The 26,210-nt window shown below is 45.5% G+C and overlaps 1 protein-coding gene across 1 annotated transcript in view; it reads right to left on the reverse strand.

The window, feature by feature from the left end:
• Positions 1 to 26,210, reverse strand: part of LOC137352023 (kazrin-like) — a 64,778-nt gene that overhangs the window by 38,464 nt on the left and 104 nt on the right. The window contains exons 2-6 of the mRNA XM_068016998.1: positions 25,825 to 26,030; positions 17,071 to 17,189; positions 13,978 to 14,209; positions 10,807 to 10,908; positions 7,720 to 7,886 (exon numbers count right to left, since the gene is read on the reverse strand). Coding sequence (XP_067873099.1) covers positions 7,720 to 7,886; positions 10,807 to 10,908; positions 13,978 to 14,209; positions 17,071 to 17,189; positions 25,825 to 26,030 — 826 coding nt within the window. The remainder of the gene's footprint in view (positions 1 to 7,719; positions 7,887 to 10,806; positions 10,909 to 13,977; positions 14,210 to 17,070; positions 17,190 to 25,824; positions 26,031 to 26,210) is intronic.

A 26,210-nucleotide genomic window follows, 5' to 3' on the forward strand; every position in this document is an offset into this window, starting at 1 on the left:
TGCCGAGTGTGAATCACCACCGGCACGCCTCCTGTTAGAGTCTAACTGGCAAATCAGCCTCTGTCAGGCCAACTTTCATCCCTCAACTGACACCAACAAAGAAATCTCGTCATTCATCTCATTGCTGTGTGCAACCTGGCTGCCCTGTTTGCTTACAAAACAATGACTGCAGCTCAAAAGTAACTCACCGGCTGTGAATTGCATCTGGATGTTCTGAGGATGTGAAAGGCGCTGTATAAATGCAAGTTTTTCTTTGTTTCCCGGGAGAGGCTGAACAGACCCACCCCACCAACCCATATAAACGTGGCTGCAATTTGGTTTGGATTTGCATTGTAGAGGAAGATGGGGTAGAGGAGCCAAAGGCCATGTTAATGATATTGTGATTGGGGAGACGAGGTTGTAGTAGCGTCTCTCTGGATGAATAAACAAGGCTGGACTCACTCATCCGCACTGACTGTGGGCTATGATCACAGAATGAAATAAACCTATGGCATCACTCGTCACTGGGCCTATTGTACAGCTGCAGTAGAAAGTTAAAAGAAAAATCCTCTCAGACAGTTGAGGTGCTGAGAGCTGACCCTATTAAGCAGTGACCCCGAGCTTCAATGGTGGCTGTAAGTCAGCGGGTTTTCTAATAGAGCCTGATGTCTAAATTGTAGCTAATGTGCTATTAATGGCCAAACACTGTATTGCATGACAGAATCAGGACATGGATTTCCCAGCCTCCAAGCTACTTCTCAACAGGCTCACAGCACAAAACTGTCCAGAATTCTGCACTGATTAGCACAACACTGTTAGCCACGCTGCTGCAGTATGTGAGCAGGAAAGGTTGTGGGACTGGAGGAGATTATAGGGATAGGGAGGGGCAAGGCCATGGAGGGGTTTGAACACAAGGACGCGAATTTTAAAGTTGAGACGTTGCTGGACTGGGAGCCAATGTAGGTCAGCAAGTACAGCGGTGATGGGTGAAGGGGACTCGCTGCGAGTTAGGACACGGGCAGCAGAGTTTTGGATAGGATGAAATTTACAGAGGGTGCAAAGTGGGAGGCTGGCCAGGAAAGCACTAGAATTAGTTGAGTCTAGTGGTAATAAAGGCATGGACGACATATATTCCAGAGAGCGTAAAACAGTAATTCGGATACTGGATTAGATTTTGATTTTTAGCTTTACTTCTTTTTATGAAGCTTGGAACTTTGAGATTTTTTTTAAAAAACTTGTTCTCAGAATGTGTGTGACACTGGCAAAGCTGCATTTGTTGTGAGTGGGCCTTCTTGCTTTGCAGAAATTGTTATACGAGTGAGTGGCTTATGATTCCCCTCCAGTGGGCATTAAGAGCTATCACATAGTGTCGACGAGAGTCACGTTCTGATCAGACAGAGGTAGTTATTTTCCCTCAAGTGCATTAGTGAACCAGTTGGGTGTTTATGGAAATCCAGTAGCTTTCATGGGTTATTTTCTGGGGCGAGTGTCTGTCGTACTTCCAGGTGCCAATAGGTATAAACAAAGGAGAAAGAAAGACAATTATTTCCTCCGGGTTCTTCGAACCTGGAGCTGGAAATCTGCAGTCACCCGCCAACCCGCAACCCAAACTTCTTTCAGAGCAGCAATTACCCACTAGCTGACCTCTGGATTCACAGTAAATCTTAAACTTACGACTTAATATCATAGAATAGAATCATAGAATGGTTGCAGCACTGGAGGCCATTCTGCCCATCATATCCATGCCGGCTCTCTGCAAAAGCAACCCAGCTAATCCTATTCCCCCGCAGCCCTGCAAATCTTTTCCCTTCAGGTGCTTATCCAATGCCCTTTCGAAAGCCACAATTGAATCCGCCTCCACCACGCTGTCAGGCAGTGCATTTCAGATCCTAACCACTCGCTACATAAAAAGGTTTTTCTTCATGACACTGTTGGTTCTTTTGTCATTCAATTTATATCTTCTTGACCATTCTGCCAATGGAAACAGTTTCTCTCTATTACTCTATCCAGACCCCTCATGATTTTGAACACCTCTATCAAATCTCCTCTTAACCTGCTCTTCTCTAAGGAGAACAGCACCAGCTTCTCCAACTTATCATGTAACTGAAGTCCTTCATCTCTGGAACCATTCTCGTAAACTTTTTCTGCACCCTCTCTAAGGCCTTCCCATCCTTCCTAAAGTGTGGTGCCCAGAACTGGACACAATACTCCAGTTGAGGCTGAACCAGTGTCTTATAAAAGTTCATCATAACGTCCTTGCTTTTGCACTCTATGTCTCTATGTATAAAGCCCAGGATCCCGTATGTCTTTGTAACCACTTTCTCAACCTGCCCTGCCATTTTCAACAATTTGTGCGCATATACCCCCATGTCTCTCTTTTCCTGCATCCACTTTAGAATTGCATCTTTCATTTTGCCTGCAGGGCCAGGCCACTTTAACGCAGCTCCTCCTAAGCAGCAGAATAATACAGTGCACAGTACAAGCTATAACACACCCGACATTATAAACCAAATGTCTCCAACATACCATGAGGAACTTGGTTGCCAACCCCCCAGGATTGTCCTGGAGCTTCCAGGCATTAAAGATTAATCTCCAGGACACTGCTGTGAGAAACCTGGGAGAAAAATCAATGGCGCATCTAAACAAAAATGTGCATTTTTCTTTTCATTTTCTTTAAACGCTTTTGATTATTAGTTTTAAAAATACTGGCGATGTTGGGGGAAGGTTGGCTGTTTGACTGAGAGTCAAGATTCATCCAACCAGGTGACGAAGAGTCTGTTTTCCAATCAGTGTAGGAAGGCGGATTGCGAGGATGGCTGTGTTGGGCAGCCAATGGTAGGCTGTGGGGGTGGGGCCAATAGCAGGAGGTCATGTGATGAAAACTCCAGGAATATATCCAATCAGAGTTGGCAACTCCAGGAACACGTTGAGACAGGATGGTTTGCTAGTAATATACTCAGTTTTTAAAAATGTTGTTTTGTGATTTTGCTCTTCCTCTTGACAAGTGCTGGGCATCTTTGGGCTCGGTGCATCACCATCAAGCAGTTGCCTGTCACGCAAAGCATAAGCTAAATGCAGAGTAAATTTCACTTTATTTTGTCCTGAGAATATGCTTTGGCTCAACCTCAGTAGACTTCCCCTATGTGCACAAGTGTCCAGACCCCCACCTGCCACTTTGTGGTCACCCTGAATAAGGTTGCCAATTTTATGTCAACTGAGGGGCAGCTCTTTGGCACCGTGATTCTCTGTCCATTTGGCAGACTGCTCAACCTCACAGCCAGCAAGCAGAAGAGATTTTCATCCCATCAGTCTGGGCTGGATTTAAACTTAAAAACGTGATAGGTCATTGTGCTAACTCACTGCCATACTTGCACCCACCTCCCCCCCAACCTTTTGTCATTTAATTTCTGGTGAGTCTGCTGAGTAGTTTTGGCTAGGTATTGGCCGATTGGAAAATGGGAGGGATATATCAATGAATAACTTTGTCAGTTTTCCTGAATGTTGGAATTTTCAAATGTTTGTATAATGTGATAAATCTGATTTTTAGAGGCAGATGAGCAGGGTGGGTGAGGAACTGACATGGCACCTGTATGTCCGAGAATGTTTTCATGCAATGAAGTAGGAGAGAAAGGTTTTTGACACTCCAGTGCAGTACTGTGGGAGTGCTGCACTGTCGGAGGTGCCGTCTTTTGGATAAGACAGTAAACCAAGGCCCTGCCTGTTCTCTCGGGTGGTTGTAAAAGATCTCACGGCACTATTTCAAAGAAGAGCAGGAGGGTTCTCCCCGGTGGCCTGACCAATATTTATCCCTCAAACAACATCACAAAAAAATTATTATCTGGTCATTATCACGTTGTTGTTTGTGGAAGTTTGCTGTGCACTAATTGGCTACTGCATTTCCTGTAGTATCAGGGTATCAAAGGGTTAATCTTGAGAGAATGTAAAGATTACTGCCCACCATGATGATGTGATATAATAAAGATTAATGTTTAAACATTACAGTCTAAGAACCACTCTGGTTAGACTCTATACAGTGGCAGCATAAAGAACCAAATATATAACATGGTGAACTGTGCCGCGATCGAAGTTCTACACCCAGAAGAGAAAATTTGAAGCAACAATCATCCTTCAGCCAGAAGAGAAGACACTTTAAAACAAGTAGTTGAAGAGAAAAAGCAAACAACATACCATAGAAGGCAGAGAAAAGCTCCAAAGAATGGAAGTATGGCTGAAATGCAAGCGATTGGGTGAGTTATTGCGCCGACGATCAAGAAATCCAGGGGGAAAGAAAGCCTCTGAAGAGCTTAAAAAAGTAATTTTCTAGGCTCCTTATGAGTGAGAGAAAAAAAAGGGGAAACCCCAATCTCTCACTTGGGCTGAATGCGAGGTTGGAGAGCAGGAAAAGCCTGAAAAGTGTGCGAACTGAAAAAAAAGTCCAATAGTGAAAACAAAGCATGGGAAACCCCCAAACACAGCAGAGTCTCTATTAATGCAGCTAAGCTGAAGAGGAGAAAAAATCATTAATGCAGTCAAGCTTAAACAAAATAAATAAATTCTAGCTAAAAAAGTGCAACTGGAACTGTTTATCAAGTCCAATAGGCAGCTGTGTAAACATTTCAGTGAACAGCTGAAAGAAAGGGGGAGTCCCTATATAAAAAGAGAACACAGTCAAGCACCTGCTACATTGCTACACTCCATCAAAGCAAGCTGGACTGAGAAAAGAATTTCTTAAAGGGGAACACTCTAAAAATTCTATAAAAATTTTAAAAAGGGATCAAAATTTGGAAGTGCCAGAGAGTTTCAAAAGTCACGAGGAAGACAATCAGACCCAAAACTGGGTACTATGGAGGAAAAGGTTCCTCAGATACAGAATTGCATTGAAATTGAACAGCATGTCCGAAACAGAGTAAGTTAATACATTATTATATTTAATTGATGATATTAAAGCAAGACAACATATTGACGAAACATCAGCAAAATTTGACGAAGTCTTAAACGCTTGTGATTCCTACTTCTATTTGCGCAGCAGTAACAGACCAAACCTGCGAGGTGAGAAAAGACCTTGGTTCAGGAAACATCCTGCAACTGTTCAGTTCCTTCACCAGAGGGCTGAATAAGAGGCACCAGGAAGAAAGGTACACTGCGGGGGGGGGACAGTGGGGGGGGGGGCGGTGGAGAGCGGGGGAGAGCGAAAGATGCCTTTAAATCCTGCCTGCGCTGTGGTGCAAAAACTTCCCACAGGTGTGATCAATGTTCCCACAATGGAGCAGAATGCTTTTATTGCAGAATAATAGGGCACTTCAGTAAGATGTGCCAAAATAAAATCTCGACTACCTCAACCTCTAAAGGAAAAGTAGTTAAGAATAGAGAGGTAAATGAAGTTATGCAACCTTCTGCAGCAGACCAATTGAAATATTTTCTGGGCAAAAATCAATGATCTGAAACAAGCATTTTGGTCAGCAGGCTTATATGTCAACGGACATATCACTAATTTCAAACACGATATCGGAGCAAGTGTGTTGGTCGTGTCAGATAAAGAGCCATGGCTATCCACACACGTTCTGCAACCAACAGAAACTCAGTTACATGGCCCAGGAGGTGTTGGACTTGAAGTAAAGGAGAAGTTACAAGTGACGCTTCAATATAAGGGAAAGCAGATATTGGAAACAGTGTATGTCCTAAGCAATCAGGAGTTCTCACTCTTGAGTAGAAGAGCTTGTATTGACCGTCATCTTATAAAGAAAGTTGAAGAATATAAACAAGAAGATTCCAGGAGCCAGGACAGAGGGAGAATCTCCCAACCTGACCTGAGCACTGCAGAGAGTCCGGATTCCACCAGAGAGCCCGCACAATGCGAAGAGAACCCACACAACACAGCACAGCCGTCATGCCACTCAAAGACTACCAGAGCGATAAGGAGAAATGCAGCAAGTTCCTACAGGAATGCTACACGGACAGAGAACTTGGGAAGAAGCAAGTCCAACAAATTTGTTAGATTCACAGATAAGATCAAAGAGAACCACTACTTTCGGCCCATTTCCCAACTAGACTGTGGGAACGGTTAGCAATGGATTTATTCTTCTTTGAGGGAAGATCCTATCTAATTATAGTTGATTACTTCTCAAGATGGATCAAAGTTAAGCAGATGTACACAACAACAACTGAAGCAGTCATCAGAGTTTGACAAGTTTTCGCAACACATGGTATACCTGATCAGATGGTATCTGATAACGAACCACAATTTGCAAACTACTGCTTCATGCATTTTGCAGAAGAATGTGGATTTGTTCACCTAACAAACTCTCCTAAGTATCCACAATCAAATGGAGAAGCTCAGCGAGCAATCAGAACCATTAAAACTATGTAGATGAAAAATCAAGATTTCCCATTAGCGCTGACATACAGAACTACCTCATTATTGTGCGGATTAGCGCCATCAGAACTCCTGATGAGAAGAAAACTTTGAACACAACTTCCAGTTCTTCCCAAGGAATTACTTCCAGGATTGCAAAGCAAGGATTATCAGAGAGTACAAGACAAAGAAAAGTCATATCGAAACTGAACAAACAGACCCATAATTATAACAGAAGATATCATACGAGAAACCTATCAAAGTTGTCAGAAGGGCAAAAGGTATGGGAACGAGACCAAAATAGAGAAGGGGTAGTTCTCCAGAAAGACGAGAGTCAATAGCGATCTTATCTAGTATGAACTCAAGAAGGTTCTATACGGAGAAATAGAAGGAATCTTATTCCTTTACATCAAAGACATCAATCGGTCATACATTTAGACGACTCAGATGATGAACCGAAAATTCAAAAAAGCCCCGAATACTGCAAACCTCAGTGAAAGCCGTCCAAATCAAGAAACACGGGATCAGAGAAAGACTACCAACCTTCCACATCTGACAAGAAGAAGATCAGGGAGAGTTGTGAAGACTCCTGATAGGTTGAATCTATGAAGTCAGAGACTTGGGGCGAGATGGGGCAGCACGTACATAAAAAAGTAAACGTATGAAAATATAGATTTCCACCCACCTTGATGATGTAAGGGATCATGTGGGAGAGACTCGAGAACAGCTACAGCGTGGCTTTTGAAGGAGACACACAGGCTAGTGTGGAGTGTATATAGTTACTGTACAATAAAGATTAATGTTTAAACAATACAGTCGAAGAACCTCTCTGGCTGGACTCTATACAGTGGCAGCATAATGAACCAAATATATAACACAATCAACATAACAAAAATGATCATCTGGTCATTATCACATTGTTGTTTGTGGGAGTTTGCTGTGCACTAATTGGCTACCGCATCTCCTACATTACAACAGTGTCACTTCAAAAGTACTTCATTGGCTGTAAAGCATCAAAAGACATCCAGTTATCATGAAAGGTGCTATATAAATGATTGGTATGATATAAAAAAGTGGAAAGTTATCAGTTAGAAAGGAGAAAAGCATTGAGACTTAAGACACAAACAATGAGGAAGAAACAAACAAACAGATATTGAAACGTAATTGTAAAGATTCCATTTCTAGTGGTTTAGGGTGTAATACTTGTGTTGTTGTGCACCCTTCCATGTACTTAACTGGCAGGTAGTTCTGCAGGACAGATGGCCAGACAGCAAAACCACCTTAAAGCCAAATACTTAATAAGACAATCTGCTTATTCCTGCTGTTTTACCTGCACTCCCCAGTGAATGCCCTAGTTCCGTTAACAGCTCGACGGTACCCAGTCCTACCTGGCTGGATTGACGATCAAGTTAAGCTCTTCAAAGAGATGTCGCCTGATAATATGCTTGTTGCTGGGAATTCCTAGTGCCGTTGCCATGGCTTCCGAGTTAAAGGTCGGTTCAAGGACGAGCACTGCACCATGGATACCGCTGTTGAGAAGGTTGTCTGCGTATTCCTGATTAGGACAGAAAACAAGGCACAGGCTCTGTTGAGTACTGTGAAAACTGTCTCGAGTCACAGGCAACAATAAAGGACAGTTAAAGGTGAAGGGAAGGCAGTGCATTTGATTCAAAGTACCCACCCACCCCATTCTATGTTCTAAAGGCGATGCGTTTAGGAAGGTTATCAATCAATTGTTTACGTGAATGGAGGACAGCTGAGCTGCTTGGTGACATTCCTGCCAGGGAGTGATCCAGAGCAGCACGAGTGACTGGGCGGCTGATGTGGAGCCACCATGGGAATGCTTGCTCCCAGCTGGGTGTGCTTGTAGTAACTCGCCTGGTACTGAGCGGCTCTGAACTGAGACAAGTCCAAAGTTGCGCTTCCCCCACCTCCCCAACCTCCCCTTCTAAAGGAAACAATGGGGGTAATGGTGACTCTGTGTGATAATATAAACCAGGTGATAGTGAGTTGACAGCCCGATTTACATCTCACCTCATATTTACTTTCATCAACTTCCACTGACCACATGAGGTGATTAGGCAAGCCTGAGGCCTATGGGTCAGTTCCTGCTTGTCCCGCTGACAATACAAAGCTTTGTAAATTCTCAGATGGGCTGCTGATGGGTTGTTGAAGAGAGGCACTCTGAAAGGGAGGATTTAGGGCTCCAAGAAAGCTTGCCCAGTTCCAGCCTCGCATTCTCTCAGCCTGCGAAAGGGCAGCTTCAGTCATGGAGGCAGCAGAAATTAGAATGTGGCATCTGTTTGCTTTCTTCGTGCCTGTCAGTTTTGTTCGGCTGGTTTGGGTTCACGCCAGAGAGTGAGCACATTAACTCGACTCATTAAGGAGCGCTGCACTGTCAGAAATGTCATCCTTCAAATGAGACAATAAACTGAGGCCCCGCATGCCTATTCCAGTTGATGTTGAAGAAGATCCCTTGGCACTCTTTGAAGAAGAGGAGAGTTCTCCTCATGTCCCTGGCCAACAATGCTCCCTCAACCAAAGCCATCCAAATCTTTTAATGAAAAATAAGATGCTGCAAATTGAAAACAAAAACAGAAAATACTGGAAATGCATGGCTGGTGTGAGGCCACCCGTCGAGAGAAAAGACAGGTTAGAGTCCCGGGCCATCAAAACTGCCAGAAGAAAGGGTTCTCCGTTGTCAGGAAGGATCACATCCCTGACGTGGTGGTGGTAACAACAACAACAACAACAACACCAACGACGTATTTATAGCACTTTTAACATAGAAAAGCATCCTAAGACACTTCTCAGGAGCATGATCAAACAAAATTTGACACCGAGCCACATAAGGAGATATTAGGGCTGATGGACTGAAGCTTGGTCAAAGAGATAAGTTGAAAGGAGCATATTAAAGGAGGAGAGGCGGAGAGGTTTAGGAAGGTGACTTGTTGTGTCATTCCATCAAAAGAAATTGGCTTTAGATTTTCCAATTGAACATCTTCCGTGGCACAGGTGAGAGACTGCCCACTCTGGTTGGACATATTTCCATTATTTTTGCAGTGTTACACAATGCCCAGCCATATATGGGGAAATGTGTTGTACATTCCCCTTCACCTCCGACATCCTGGCGGGATGAGGTGGGAGTGGGGGTGGTGGGGGGGGGGGGGGGGGATGGGGGGGAGATAATTCAACCTCAGCAACAAATCTGGGCTTTTAATTGTTCATTCATGCTTCTCATTTATTGTTTGTGGAATCTTTCTGTGCATCAATTAGCTGCTGTGTCTTCCTACAGTGACTCGCTGTATTTTGGAGTGTCCTGAGGATGAGATGGGGCACTATATAAATGCAAATTAGTTCATTATCTGCCAGAGGCTGAAACTAGTCAACATTCTCAAAAAATTGAGTTAATATGGGGCCCTGGCCTGTTGGATTAGGTTGCCAACTGTCCAGGATTTGCCAGGGGACTCCAGGAATTCAAGATAAATCTCATGGAAATTGATGCAGTCAACCCAGGGGAAAAATCATTGGGGCATTATGTGTGCACTTTTTAAAATTATTTTCTTTGAACACTTTCATTTGTTAGTTATAAAAATATTGGAGATGGGATAAGAGCTGTTTGACCGACAGTCGAGAACCATCCAATGGGGTAATGAAGAACCTGTTTGCTCCGCAGTTGGTGCGGAAAGGTGGCGTGAGGATGGACTGTCAGGCAACCAATGGGAGGAGTGTGGGGGTGGGGCAGTTGGAGGTAGCCATGTGATCAAATCTCCTGAAATATGTCCAACCAGAGTGGGCAACCCTTCTGCAAGATACAGGCACAGGCCACTACACCGTAGCCCCGATTCTATCCTCTGCACGTGTTTCTGCTGCAGCCTCACCAATTTGTGTCATGTGATAATGCTCATCCTCAGGAGCCTGCATCCACCAGCTTGCACTGCTCATGGTTGGTGGATGGGAGCTCCAGCTGACTGGGCAGAGACAAAAATGGTGTGGGGGAGGGGAGGTCTAAGTGATGTCACCTGACAACCCTGACTTGCATGGGCGCCCGAGGCTCTTGCCTGTTTCTGCTGGGTCCTGGCCAGTCTGCCTGAAAATTGGAACAAATGCCAAAGCAGCGGTAAGTCGGTGTTCATGCAGTCATAATGGCATAGAAGGAGGCCATTCAGCCCGTCCAGTCCATGCTGCTCTCTGTAGAGCAATCCAGTTAGTCCCATTTCCCCGCTCTAACCCCATAGCCCTGCAATGTTATTTCCATCAAGCATTTTAGTGCTGCCAGTGGCCCACCTTTGAGTGCACATCTCCCTACAAGTATTCCCTGACTTCCCTCTCTCCTCATCCTAGCAGAGGCGTTAATTTGCTTAACCCAAATTAACAGAAGGAAACGGTCCCGGGGACACATTCAGCCATTTCCCCTGAAGATCAGACATTTCTGGATCCACACCTTGTATGGTGGAATGGCTGGGACCACCTACCTTCAGATCGATCTCTCTCACCCACTTAATGACACGTTGGTTGGTCCAGACCAGAGGATCGACATTGTGATTTTCACACCAGGCTCTTCTTTCATGTAAAATCTGTAAACAAGAAGAGCTGGTCACCTTGTGACACTGAGCAAACATTACAGGCCCATCCTCCCACCCGTCAACAATCTAACTGAGGTGGTTAAAGTGATCAAAGAAGTGAGTCCATTGGGAGAAACTACTTTTGCTGGTGGGGGGAATCCAGAACAAGGCGGCATAGGCTTAAAATTAGAGCCAGGCTGTTCAGGGTGATGCCAGGAAACAGTTCTTCACAAAAATCTGGAACTCGCTCCCCCAAAAAGATGTTGAGGCTCGGGGTTGGGGTCAATGGAAAATTTCAAGACAGAGATTGATAGATTTATGGCATGAGTATTACGAGATATGGAACCAAGGCAGACAGATGGAGTTATGATACAGATCACGATCCAATTGAATGGAACGGGCTTGAGGGGCTGAATGGCCTACGGCGGTTCTTATGTTCCATCCTTATCATTGGAGACAGAATATATAGCGAGAGCAATAAACGCAGGCCTAACATCCTCAGGAGCGGTTAATGTTTCGGGCAGAGACTGTGGTGACAGTCGAAATGTTAACTTGACTTTTCTCTTACAGCTTTCCAGCATGCCCACGTTTCATGTCTGCTGTAGATTGGACACAGGAGTGTGTTTGAGTTTGGCACTGGCTGGAGTGTTGGCAGTTCTCCAGCTAAACCTGGACAAATAAAAGCCAGCGAGGAACTGGACCCTGCACTCAAACCTTATTATCTCTTCTACAACCACTTTCACTTTAAATATCAAACAAGCGAATAAGCAGGAAGTCATCCAATGTACAATGACAAGATTAGTACATTGAGAAGTGTGCTGCCTTGTGAGACAGCTGAACTATCGCTCCTCATCAGAAAGCTTTGGAAAATAGTTATAACATTCAGAGCACGGGGCGCATATTTCTATCACTCAGGCTATTTAATTCCGAGGTAGAATTCCAAACTTTCATCTTTTCCAGGGCTTACCTAAAAAACAAGGGTTCCCTTGTTCGAAGCAAACTCGCTCTGTTTTATACCTTTCTCATCAAATGTTGTTCCCAGATATTCATTCATTCATTTGCTCTTCTCTGTCCTCACCACTGTACATTCACTTCTCAGAATGGTCTCCTTAGCTCTGTCTCCCCCACCTACTGCCCTCATTCCTCCTCCCAGCAGGACAATCACTCTCTCCATCTCTCCAGGATCATGTCTCTCATATATCACAAGAGGAATCTGCTCCCTCTCTTAAATCATCCAAGAACATGTCAGAAAGACACAACAGCTTCAGCACATTCTGATAGGGAAGTAGGTGCAGCTTACGATCGGTGTGAAAGTTTTCGACAAAGGTCAGACAGTTAAAAATGGGAATATACTGTTTTAACGTATGAGTTGTGATGAATAACTCCATCTGAATAGTCAACCTGTTTTTCTTGCTCCAGACTTTGGCTAACCTATGCATTTCCTGTCTTCCATTTCAGATTTCCAATAGCTGTTTTTCTTTTATGGCTTATCACTCTCGTCCTTTTTTACCACCATTGCTGAGAGCCTCCTCTCTCTCTCTCTTTTACATTCTCCCTCTCCAGAAACTGTCAAAGAAAGAACTTGCATTTATATAGGGCCTTCTATGACCTCAGTTCTTCCCAAAGCACTTTACAGCCAATGAAGTATTTTTTGTTGTAATGTTGGAAATGCAGCAGCCAACTTGTGCATAGCAAGCTCCCACAAACAGCAACATGATAATGACCAGATAATCTGCTGTATTGATGTTAGTTTAGAGTTAAATATTTTTCAGGACACTGGGGAGAAGTTCCCTGCTCTTCTTTATTTACTGCCATGGGATTTTTTTTTAAAGTTCACCTGAGAGGCCAGACAGAATTTCAGTTTAAGCATCTCATCCGAAAGACAGCTCCTCCAACAGTGCAGTGCTCCCTCAGTACCCACTCAGAACCTCAGCCTCGATTATGTGCTCAAGTCTCCAGAGTGGGATTTGAACCCACAACCTTCTAATTCAGAAGTGACCATGCTACCCACTGAGCTAAAACTGGCACCAGCAAGGCTGTCTGTCTGAGTCCTGCCATATGCTGTGGGATTGTGGTCTGTCTGTCTCTTTGTGTATCTCTTTGTCTTTCTGGGAGCTGTCACGGTACATTCCACCATTGCAAAAGCAAATATGACTGCTTTGCTGACCTGAGGTGTCCTCAGCTTTCAGGGATCTCAAATTAGTAAAACTCGGATCAAACAAATTCTACAGCTTCCTCCTCAAGCTAAATTATGCAATTAAAACGCAATTAAATTTGTAAATCCCCAGGCCACCAGAAACTATTATCAGAATGACTCACCTACTCAACCTCACAGTGCGGCAATACAGCTCCACTGCCCTACTTGTTCTGGAGTGTACATTGTATGCTAAGCAATAACATAATTACAGTGTTTGGAGTCTTCACAGAAGTTGCACATGAGTGATCAGGGATTTATCTAAGCTGACATTGGGTGGTATTGTGTGATGTGACTGAGGAGCTGAAGAGTTTATGGCAGCCACAAGATACGGGATTTATAAGTTGGTGCTCCTTGTGGATTCAAACTGGCACTGAAGTCAGAGGCAGAGTGCGACCCTGGTTTCCTATACAAGGGTGGGAGACTGGGTCTGAGCCACACTTCCCACCAGGGCAGCAGTAGTGACACCACAATTGGCATCGCTACCCTGGGTTAAGTTGGGTGAGGTACTGGAGCCCTGTAACTGCCCCCAGTGAACATTCAATGTCTTCTGGGGAGAGTCTTGGGAGAGAAGGGAGTGTTTTTTTAAAATTTATGGAATCAAAGAATGATTCAGTACAGAGGCGGTTATTCAGCTTATTGTGCCAATGCTGGCTCTTTGAAAGCGTTTTTCCCCTTCAAGTATTTATCCAATTCCCTTTTGAAAGTTATTTATTAATCTGCTTCTACTGCCCTTTCAGGCAATGCATTCCAGAATCATAACAATCTGTTGCGTTAAAAAAAAAAGTATTATCATGCCTCTGGTTCTTTTGCCAATCACTGTATAATATAACAAAGATATTTTAAAGGGATGAGCATATGTTCTCTCACACACACACACACTTCACCTCTCTGTCGAAATCCCACTGTCGGAACAACTCAATGCCCAGCAGGAGACTGATCTGGTGAAATTTCTTCGACACATTCAAGTATTTTTCCAGATCCCGCTTCGTCAGTGAGTTCAGCACTCGGCCGTCAACAAGGTGGTTGTGGAAAGCCTGAGAGTACTGCAGGAGGCCCACATCATTCAGCCATGCCTTAGCAACCCAATGGTGATCCAGCTCTGAGGCCTTAGACAACCTGCAGAGATAATAACCAGTTAAGACAGAAATGCTGTCAGCTTTGCTGCAATCACTACCAGATATAGATTTAGTTCAACATTTACTTAGTCTTGTGAAAGGTTAGGGTGTCTTCAGGGCAAAGAAGTCCAGTGGGGTGTAACCAGCCTTCTGATTGGTTGCCTCTAATAGAGAATATGGGTCAAAAGTCATCAGGGTTGTGTCACTCACAATGCACTGCACATGCAGAGTGGGCAACGAAACGCCATAATGTTCGGTTTTGTTTAGTGAGCTTAAGAGAGTCTTCACCCATTTTGGGGAGGAAAAGAGGTAGAGCTTAGTGTCATTTTTGACAAGATGACGACCTATAATTGGGGGAAGAAGGTCAGGTGACATGTGCCATGAGTTCCTTCTGGTATCTGATCTAAATTTAGTATTCACTAGTTTACATTTCTGACCTTTGGTAGTTTGTCTTGGTTTAAGGTAATATTCAGGATTTATCTTATCTATATCATATAAGATTTTATATACTTCAACCAGCTGGGTCTCCTTTAACAGCCTTCATGCTAGGTTGTGGAGAATGAGTTATTTAAAAATTATTCTTTGTATGTTGCTCTCCCCTTAGTCGGAATCTTGTTGCCCTTCTCTTATATCCCTCAACTTAATAATTTATCCATTTGGAGTTTGCATGAGTGTTTTCACTGTGTTCTGGTAGTGAGGGTGTGGGGTGAGTTTGAGGATGAGGGTATAGGGTGAGGGTTAAGGGTGAGGGGGAGGGTGCAGGGGAGGATGTTGTGGGGGTTTGGGGGCTGGGGGTGGGTGAGGGTACTGAGGGAGGATGTGAGGTGAAGAGTAAGGTTGTGGGTGTTGGGGAAGGGGAAGGGTGTTGAGTGAGGATGTTGTGGTGAAGTGCACCGATAATGGGTGGAAAAGTTAGGACTGACGATCCTGCAGTTGCAGCCAAGGGACTAGTTTGAGGAACGCACTGGCTGGGACTGACAGCAGATTATTCATCCACACTTTCCTGTGCTGTAGAGGCAGGGCTGGCGAGAGGAAGGACTGTTGTCTGATGAGGACGGCTAATCAGCCTTGACTCGTGAGGGAGGACGATTTGCTTGATTTCTAGGAATAGGGAGTATTCATACAGAACTTCCCTTAGGAAAGTAAATGGTGAGGTAGCATCCATTGGACAAGGGCTAAGAAAGGAGTGGACTTGCTGAGCCCACTGGCCTTTGCTCAGCCCGTGCTTTCTAAGAGTTCATCGTACATTTGTTCATTCAGCATTGCCCAGGTGAAGTCCCTCCTGGACTGCAATCAAATAGAAATCACTGAACTGATGAGAACTTGTTCTTTTACGCTATTTGTCTCACTGGAAAAACCCTTCAAAAAGTTACACCTTGCTGAATGAGGTGTAATTCGGTTTTTAATGGAGTACTAAGTTCATCATTACTGCTGAGAAACCTCTCTGGCCCTGAGAAACTAATTTTATGCTTGTGGAATGTCAAATTTCTCCAGTTATAAATTTCACATATTTTTAAGATAATACAACTTTTTAAAGTTCCTTTATGATATTTCAGCTTCTACCTTAATCCCATGTGTATGTCCCAATCATTTCTTTTGCTCTCTGTAAAATTTAATAAAAAGTGAACAGTGCTTTTTAACATCCTGCTTTGCTGTCTGTGAGAATACTTCAATGTGATTGGCTACGTACTCTGCTTGATGACGTCACCATTGCTGGATACCTGGAGACCCCCTTGACTTGGCAGCAGATTCAAACTGACGGGAAAGGGAAAATCCACACCACAGAGGTCATTAGATCTTTGTGGGCATCTTTCTTCGAGGTCAGCAGCGAGCACTGTCACTTTGCCATTGACTACAAAATTCAGGCCAAAATAAAATGCACCACAGCGTGAATCAAGTGTCAACAGCACGAGACTATCACTACACCCTCCACAGAGACACAGTATACCAGTACACAGCACTAGTGAGGTTCCTGCTTCCTGTACATTTTCCCACCCTCCATTAGGTCACTGGCTCTCAGGGGGCTATATGGCACCGAGTGGGAGGAAACCCAGCTCCCGGTGACATGTTCATCCCTCCATGTCCACCTCCATATCCACCCTTCCAGGTTCCACTAATGAGCCAACATAACTGGTCAACCAAGAAAGCACCTGAATTACTGCATACTGGCTGGGTAAAGTGTTGATACCACAGGGGAATTAACTTGGTTCAGATTTCCATCACCACCCATGTCATCTTGATGTTATCTGGTCCCCAAACATATTGCTCACTTCCCCACCTCTCCAGGACCCCCACTGCAAGGAGGGCAGAATGCAGAATGTGATGCGTCTCAAGGATATGGGGCGGAAGGATCAACAGCTTGAAACAGTTTGAAAGGAGTAGGAATAAAACACTTGTATACCTGCCAAAAAGTGGAAAATTGGCACAGCAGGGTATAGTGATAGACTTGTGCTGCTGACTGTGGTGCATTTTATTTTGGCCTGGAGGGCAAGTTCTGATCAGTTCAGTGATTTCGACTCGGTTGCAGTCTGGGAGGGATTTCAACAGCCCACCCTATGGGGAAGCCTAGCATTACTGACAGTGACATCAGGATTTCCGTGTTTAACTGCACATGTGCCGACTCCAGCAGTTGCTGTCAGTTTCAGAGGAGTAGTTATAATGAACGCTGACAATTTTGCCATCATTACTACTGTAAAATCTGGGCCTTTAATTCCAGACAAAGGAACTAAAATTCTGCAGGCACATCTCCAACCAGTTTCCACTGTCCTTACCAGGGCCCTGATGCATTTGCTGTCAGAAAGCTACCAGGTACCTGTGAGAGGCTGAGGGTTTACACTGTGTATCCTCAAGGTCTCTGCTCACCCCTTCCCATTTTCAGCTTCCCGGTAGTCCTCGATCGCCAGCCGCAGTTTACGCCGGTGCATCGAGCTGTTTACTCCCAGGCCCAACTCCAAATCATCATCATTCAGGCTCAACAATACCTGCAACAGAAAGGAGAAAAGATTAGAACTGGTAAAATGCACTGGGGTCTGGACTGGAATAGGGACTGAAGCCTGGACACGTTAAGAGTGGAGATCAGGGCTTGTGTCTAGGCTATCAGTTGGAGTTAAAGCTTTGGATCCAGGCATTCAGAAGGAGTCATGGCTTCGAGTCCGGGACATCAGTGGGGGCCAGAGCTTTGGATCAAGGAGTTTCATCTATTTAGTAAATAAACCAATTAGAAACTAAAACTCACCACATCAGACTAAGCAGTATGGATTCTTGATTATCCATCAATTTCTATTATCCACCCAGGCTCAGCCTGGGTCTCTCTATCATGGTGGATAATGCAGGACTTTTTGTTTTATTCATTTGTGGGATGTGGGCGTCACTGGTTAAGCCCATCCCTAATTGCCCTTGAACTGAGTGGCTTGCTAGACCATTTCAGAGGGCATTTTTAAGAGTCAACCACATTGCCGTGGGTCTGGAGTGACATGTAGGCCAGACCAGATAATGACGGCAGATTTCCTTCCTTAAAGGACATTAGTGAACCAGAATCGACAATGGTTTCATGGCCATCATTAGACTAATTTTTAATTCCAGATTTATTAAGTGAATTCAAATTTCACCATCTGCCGTGGTGGGATTCGAACCCATATCCCCAGAGCATCAGCCTGGGCCTCTGGATTACTAGTCGAAAGGAGGGTGAATCCTTTACTAAAAGGTGCATAAAATGCAAAACTGGGATTAAACAGCAGTAATGGACCCTGCATTTGAGGTAATAGGGTGGTACTGATTGAAAGATGGTCCAGCCCAATCCCCAGTTCCTCAGCTCAGTCTAGGCAAACATCCACTATGAATTAATTTGAAGTCTCTTTAATCACTGAAGTGTTTGGGTAATTTCCCTCGGGCTGCACAGTGCAGTCACTGGCAGCTGAACTGGTGTTCACTCTCCACCTGGTGTCTCTCTTGCTGTGGATTCTGAGTGCAGTCAGTAACTACGACAGTATTGCCCATTGATTGGAGACCGAGTCATCAATACCCAACACAACAACTTAAAGTCTTTAGAAACTGCCACAACCATTAAAGGCACAAGTGATTTTATGATCAGTATAAAGCTCCCCAGCTGGCCATTCCCAGAGACTAATTCCACTCCCCAGGCTTTATGGTGCCATTATTTCCCCACCTCCGGTTTCCACCCTCCCTCTCCTATAGACATAGGCTGGATTTAGTGTAGGAGGCGGGGCTCCTGGCACCAGGCCCCTCCCCCCCACCCCAGAGCAATCCTCTGGTCTTTTTCAATTAAAGTTTCAGGAGTCAGGATCCCAGTCCCTTTAAAGACAAGGATCCCAGCTCCATGCGCTGCCGGTCAATCAGAGGGCCAGCAGCTCAGCAGTATCGGCAGCGCCACCAGGAGCGGTGGCCACTGCCAGTACTGCAGAGGCCTCGGACCCAGGTCCAGTGGTCGAACCCCGGGCCCAAAGTAAGTGAGGTGGGGTCTCCGGGGCCAGTGCAGAAGGCCCCGACAAGGGGTGATCGTGTCGTCCATGGTGGGGGGGGGGTAAACTGGTTTCCGGCAGGGGTGCTCCATGGGCCACAGACTGCCCAGGGAGGAGGGCCTTCCCACAAGCCAGCAGGGAGGATGCCTCGATTTACAAGACATCCTCCCCATGTTGCAGAGGCCCTCCACCTCCGTACCTCTGGTAAGATCCCAGTGGTGGTGGAAAAGGGTCCTTAAGTGGCTGTTAATAGGTCACTTAAGGGCCTCCTCTGGGTGAGAAGGCCATCGTTGGCCTATCCCATCCCCGGGAAGATTGCTCAATGACAGACCCCACGACGCCCCCCCCCCCTCTACCCCCCACCCCCGCCGCCACCGGTCACAATATTCCATGCCCCCTCCCCCCCCCCCCACCACCTCTGACCCTGTCTTAGTGGGCCACACAAAACCCCGGCCACGGTTTCTGCCTGGGGAACAGTTCCCTGTGATTTCCTGGTACCTCAACCAAGTGGACATGCTTCATCTCTGAACCCGGTTCATGAGGACATTTTGCCCCCAATTGAGTGGCATGCCGGCTTTACACTGTGAGAATTCAGCGAATCCTTTCCCGAAACACTCCGCCACTCATTAACATAGCTCCGCCCTCAAGCAAAAGAGCAGAGAACGCGAATTTCCTGCATTTACAACAGTGGTGAACGGGCTGTTAATCTACCCCAAAGGTTTTAGGTGCAATAGACATAGACATGTTTTATAGGAATAATTTATTTCTCCTCACTGAGACCTGCAATTGTACTGCCTGTATCTTTGAATGCATTTTTAATGGCATCAGAATTAAAAATTGAATAGCTTCCAGGTTTGCATTTTCTTAAATACACTGAGGCTCATGTGAGCAAATGCTCGTTTGATGGCTTCAGACTTTAATTTTCATACATAATGAGGAATGTAAAGGAGGAATGTTTTGTAAGTTCAGGGCTCCCTTGGACTCTGGTTGGTTACACTGATTTCGATTTGATTACATTGGCTTTTTACATTCTGGCATATGCTAATGAGATTGGCAGAAAATTTCAGTGTAGATAACAGCCAGCAAGATCGGCACAGAAACGGCTGTCAATTGTGGCACAACTTGCTGGTTGAGCTGCCGCAGGAAACTGGAGCAACCTCTGCCTCAGTCCTCAGTGAGTGAGGAGGAGGCAGGACAGACTTGGCCTCAGCCCCCAGTGTGCGAGGAGAGGTCAGGGCAGCCTCAGTACTTAGGGGAAGACGTGGACCAAAATACAACATTACGCAGAGATCAGTGAGAAAAGGATTTGCATTTATATAGCGCCTTTCATGACCACCAGACATCTCAAAGCACTTCACAGCCAATGAAGTACTTTTTGAAGTGTAGTCACTGCTGTAATGTAGGAAATGCAGCAGCCAGAATGTGCACAGCAAGATCCCATAGACAGCAATGAGATCGTGACCAGATAATCTGTTTTTTTGAGATGTTGATTGAGGGATAAATATTGGCCAGGAGAAGTCCCCGGCTCTTCTTCGAGATAGTGCCGTGGGACCTTCTACATCCACCTGGCAGATGGGAACTCAGTTTAACATCCCAGTCAAAAGACAGCAACTCCAACAGGGCAGCACTCCCTCAGTACTACACTGGGTGTCAGCCTAGATTTTTGTGCTCAAGCCCTGGAGTGGGATTTAAACCCAAATTCCTCTAACTCAGAAGCAAGCATGCTACCAACTGAGCCACAGCTAGGAAGTCGAGTACATGGACTTTGCAGATGAATAAAACAGCAGGATTGGAACTGGGCTCAGTGTTACTAACAGCCAGCAGAGATTTAGAAGTGGACTCGGCTGTATTAGCTCCAAATATCCCATCGTACTCACTCTTGCTTTTCCGTGCATCTTCACTCTGTTGCATTCAAAAATCATTGTACTGGTTCCTGCTCCAGCACCTCAACAGTATGGACCTCCCCCACAAGCCCCCACACCCTTCCCCCCATCTCTGTTTTCCCTCTCTCCTACAACCTACAAGTGATTAATACCCAAGCTTGACGCCATCTAATTATTGCAGGTTTCACAAGCACAAGAATAGATTCTCTATCAGCCTGTGTCCTTCAGGCAACTCTAGGCATTCTCAGTAATTACACACAGTGCAGATAACAGTCAGAATATGAAGTATAAGTACAATTAACAGGCTTTGTGTCAGCCAGTATTAATATATTTTATCCTCTTCGACTTTCACTATTCCAAGACTGATTGTTGTGTAATTCACCTTGAATATCTGAGCACAAGGCTGCAAAGCACAGAGAAAAGTCGGGTGGGGGGTGGCTATTAGGGGTTGGGAGCTCAGATAAGAACATACGAATTAGGAGCAGAAGTAGGCCATTCAGCCCCTTGAGCCTTCTCCGCCATTCAACAAGATCATGGTTGATCTGTTTGTGTCTCAAATTCCACACTCTCATCTACCCCTGATAACCTTTGATTCCCTTGCCTAACAGGAATCTATCTCCCTCCACCTTAAAAATATTCAATGACCCCGCCTCCACCACCTTCTGAGGCAGAGAGTTCCAAAGTCGCACCACCCTCTGAGAGCAAAAATTTCTCTTCATCTGTCCTAAAAGGGCGACCTCTAATTTTAAAACAGTGCCCCCTAGTTCTGGAATCACCCACAAGAGGAAACATCCTTTCCACATCCACCTTGTCAAGACCGTTCAGGATCTTATAAACTTCAATCAAGTCTCCCCTCACTCTTCTAAACTCCAGTGAAAACAAGCCCAGTCTGTCCAACCTTTCCTCATAAGACAGCCCACTCATTCCAGGTATCAAACCTCGTCTGAACCACCTCCAACGCCTTTACATCCAAGGCAACCAAAACTGCACACAGTATTCGAGATGTGGTGTCACCAATTAAAGGCCTGCTCAGGTCAGGAAAAAGAACCCGACCCGAACCCAACCGATCCACAGCGGACCTGAGCCCGACCTGGCCTGAGTCCCTCCAATTTTGCCCCGAGCCTGACCCGACCCGAGCCCGACTCGACTCGACCCGACCCCGACCCGATCATCCCTTTACTTACCTTCCGACTCGGAACCTCCAGGAAGCTGCAGCGCATGCGTGATGACATCACAGTGATGGCACTCGCTAACTGTGCAGACACAGTTTCGTCACGGACTCCCAGCTCAGGTAAGTTTTTTAATTTCAATACTTATCGGCAGAGCACTTACTGTCTGTGTCCCGCCCGACCCAACCCGAGCCCGACCCAGGCTCAGCCTGACACGACCCGAGCCCGACCCAGACTCAGCCTGACCCGACCCGAGCCCGACCCATACTCAGCCTGACCCGACCTGAGCCCAAAAGCCAGACCCGGAATAGGGGCCTGACCAGACCCAAACCCGACATGTCGTCTGGTCCCGTCGGGTTCGGGTTGGGTAGCAGGCCTTTATCACCAATGCCCTGTATAACTGAAGCATAACATCCTGACTTTTATTTTCAATTCCTCTCGTAACAAAGGATAGCATTCTATTTGCCTTCTTTATGACTTGTTGTACCTGCATACTAACTTTTTGTGATTCATGCACTAGAACACCTAGATCCCTCTGCACCTCGGAATTCTGCAGTTGCACTCCGTTTAAGTAATACTCTGCTTTTTTATTCTGCCAAAGTGAACAACTTCACATTTTCCCACATTATACTCCATCTGCCAGATTTTTGCCCACTCGCTCAACCTATCTATATCGGTCTGCAACCTCCTTATGTCCTCTTCACAACATACTTTCCTATCTATCTTTGTGTCAACTGCAAATTTAGCTATCACTCCCCTCATCTAAGTCATTGATATAAATTGTAAAACATTGAGGCCCCAACACAGACCTTGTGGGACTCCACTCGTCGCATCCTACCAATTAGAAAAGGGCCCATTTATGCATACCCTCTGTTTTCTGCCAGCCAGCCAATCTTCTTTTCTTGCTAATGTGTTACCCCCTACACCATGAGCCCCTACTTTGCGCAATAACCTTTTATGTGGCACCTTGTCAAATGCCTTCTGGAAATCCAAGTACAGTACGTCAACAGGCTCCCTTTTATCCACAGCGCATGTTACTCCTTCAAAGAACTCCAATAAATTGGTTAAACATGATTTCCCTTTCACAAAACCATGCTGATTATTCCCGATTACCTTGATATTTCTCTCTCTCTCACTCTCTCTGACATACTCTGTGTTGCAGGTTGCGCCATGTGAATGAGTGGAACTCTCCTTCTATCTGCACCAATTCTGGAAGGGGTAATGTTACTGGACTAGTAATCCAAAGGCCTGGACTAAAGCTCTGGAAACTTGAGTTCAAATCCCACCATGGCAATTGGTGGAATTTAAATTCAATTAATTAATAAAGCTTGAATGAAAAACAAAAGCTAGTCTCGGTAATGGTAACCATGAAACTACAGGACTGTTGTAAAACCTCATCTGGTTCACAAATGTCCTTAGGTGAGGAAATTTGCCATCCTTACCTGGTCTGGCCTACAGACTCCAGACCCACAGCAATGTGGCTGACTCTTAGCTGACCTCTGAAATGGCCTAGCAAGCCACTCGGTTGTAACAAACCACACAGAAAAGTAGAAAAAGAATAAAATCGGACTGACCACTTGGCATCGACCTGTACACCAGAAATGATAGAGGCACACCCTTCTCAGTCAACCCTGCAAAGCCCTCCTCACTAACATCTGGGGACTTGGGCCAAAATTGGGAGAGTCATACTCACCAAATCATAACTTACAGTCACTGTTCCAGACTCCACCATCACTATCCCTGAGTATATCCCTGTCCCTGTGGCAGGACAGACCCACCAAAGGTGGCAGCACAGTGGCATGCAGTCAGGAGGGAGTGGCTGTGGGAATCCTCAACATTGACACAATCCCCATGAAGTCTCATGGCATCAGGTCAAACATGGGCAAGGAAGCTCCCTACCTCAGCTGATGAATCAGTACTTCTCCATCTTGAACACTACTTGGAAGAAACATTGAGGGTATCAAGGGCACAGAATGTATTCTGGGTGGGGAACATCAATGTCCATCGCCAAGAGTGGCTCAGTGGAACCACTATTGACCGAGCTGGCTGACTCCTAAAGGACATATATGCCAGACAGGCAGGTGGTGAGAGAACGAACAAAAGGGAAAAACCTACTTGACTTTATCCTCACCAATTTACTTGTCACAGATGTCTCTGTCAATGACTGTATTGGTAGGAGTGACCACCTCACAGTACTTGTGAAGACAAAGTCTGTCTTCACACTGAGCACATCCTTCATCGTGTTGTGTGGCACTATTACCATGCTAAAACTGGTTCAAAACTGGGCATCCATGAGGCGCTGTGGGCCAGCAGCAGCTCAGAATTGTATTCACCACGATCTGTAACTTCATGGCCCAGTATATCCCTCACTCTACCATTACCATTAAACCAAGGGATCAACCCTGGTTCAATGGGAAGAGTAGGAGAGCATGCCAGGAGCAGCACCAGGCATTCTTAAAAATGTGGTACCAACCTGGTGAAGCTATAATACAGTACTCCAGGCACGCTAAACAGCGGAAGCAGCATGCGTTAGACAGAGCTAAGCGATCCTACCACCAACAGATCAGATCAAACTTCTGCAGTCCTGTCACATCCAGTCATGAATGGTGGCAGATCATTAAACAACTAATGGGAGGAGAAGGCTCCACAAACATCCCCATCCTCAATGATGGGGCAGCCCAGCATGTTAGTGGAAAAGAGAAGGCCGAAACATTTGCAACCATCTTCAGCCAGAAGTGCCGAGTGGATGATCACACATGCCAGTCTTCAGCCAATTTGATTCATTCCATGTGATATAAAGAAATGGCAGAAGGCACTGGATACAGCAAAGGCTATGGGCCCTGACAACACCCCAGCAGTAGAACTTTTTTAAGCGCCCCATGGCTGCGTCGATTAGATGACCACAGTTGGGGGGCTTCCCTCTCCAAAGGAGCAGTCTGGCAGCTTTCGCAAGCATAGATTTCACTGTCATTATCATGACGCGCCTTCCCTCTCTCTCCTGTCTACATTGGAAGCTTCCACCTCCTATTGGCCCTCCAGCCTCAGGAGCCTGTCATCCTTAATTGGACAGTGAGCATGCACCCTCGCCACTGATTGGCCAACCATTCAATAATTGCATTGGCGCCTGCGGGGTCGGGACCCAGAAATGGCCCCAACACCGGGATCCCAACCCCAAAACAAAACTCCCGCCCTCAGGGTTTAGTTGAAATAGCTACATTAAACAAGGGTATGACAGATACACTGGTGTGGATTGTAACCCTAATGTAATGGTAAATGTTTCTGTGCTGCTTCTGATCTTGGGCCCAGTGTCAATACTGCCCAGTGGTTAAAAGAGTGGGCAATAGGATAATGGACATTTAAATCACCATACTAACTGGGCAGCTGCAGTACAACATCAAACACAGCTTTAAGCAGCATGGCCTGAACAGGCAGCCTCTTTTATATTGAGATATTGAGAGCAGCAAGGCAATTCCACCTCCAAGGCCACCTGGCTACACATCTCTGACTTTTCCTGGAAATGACAGAAAGCATAGGCTTCCTTCCGACTGCCCCTTCAACAGGCCCAACAAACATCAACTAGAGACTCAGAAATGTAACAAGGGGAGACCGGAGGTCGGAGGGCAAAGGTCACTGCTTCACGAAGCCAAAACAAAGGACCTTTAGTGTCACAGAAATAATGGGGAAAATCTGAACTGCGATTGGGTTTAAGCACAAGCCCCACTTCCCCACCTGAATGACTAATAAACTCTGGGAGGTGATGTGACCCTTTGTTAAAGTGTGGCTAAGTTTCAAAGACACACATTATCCTAATTTAGATACAGGTGGGGAAGGCAATTTGGGTAATGCCAGTTTATCAATCCTGAAGGACCACTCACTTCCCCCATCCCCGCATCCAGCTGTTAAATGAATCCAGATGTTTTGCCTCCACTGGCCTACACTCCGCATCTTGAATGCTTTGATTGGGATTTCAGGAATAATCCCGATTTGGTCACTGTCAACTCTAGCTCTTTCGTATTCGGATGTACCAGGGGAAGATTTCCTCTGGGCCCAGTGACTATTACAATCGGCAGAAGCTCACATTCTTACCCTTCCACTTTTGACATTCTCTGTGCAGGATTTGATGTACATTGGCATCGCCATGACAACCTCCAGCCAGGCCTGTACAGTACCAGCTTTCCACTGGGACATTGGTATCGTTCTTGCAATCTCCACTTGCTGTAATCTGTCCAGCTGCTCATCCCCCTCTGATAGGCTGAGACTCAGGTGTGTGGGGCTGGACAGACTGTCAGAATCTGTGGGGAATGGAAAAGATTAACATCAGTAACGTCACAGAACAACGTTTTTAATCAGAGCGATCTCATGAGAGTTTTGCAACAAAATGCTACTCTTATTTCTTTCAATTGTCCAGGTTCAAAGTGACTTTGACGAATTAAGCAGACAGCTGAAGTTTATTGTGCATACTGCTAGAGGAA

The sequence above is a fragment of the Heterodontus francisci genome, chromosome 37 (genome assembly GCF_036365525.1).
Source record: "Heterodontus francisci isolate sHetFra1 chromosome 37, sHetFra1.hap1, whole genome shotgun sequence".
Lineage (NCBI taxonomy): Eukaryota > Metazoa > Chordata > Chondrichthyes > Heterodontiformes > Heterodontidae > Heterodontus > Heterodontus francisci.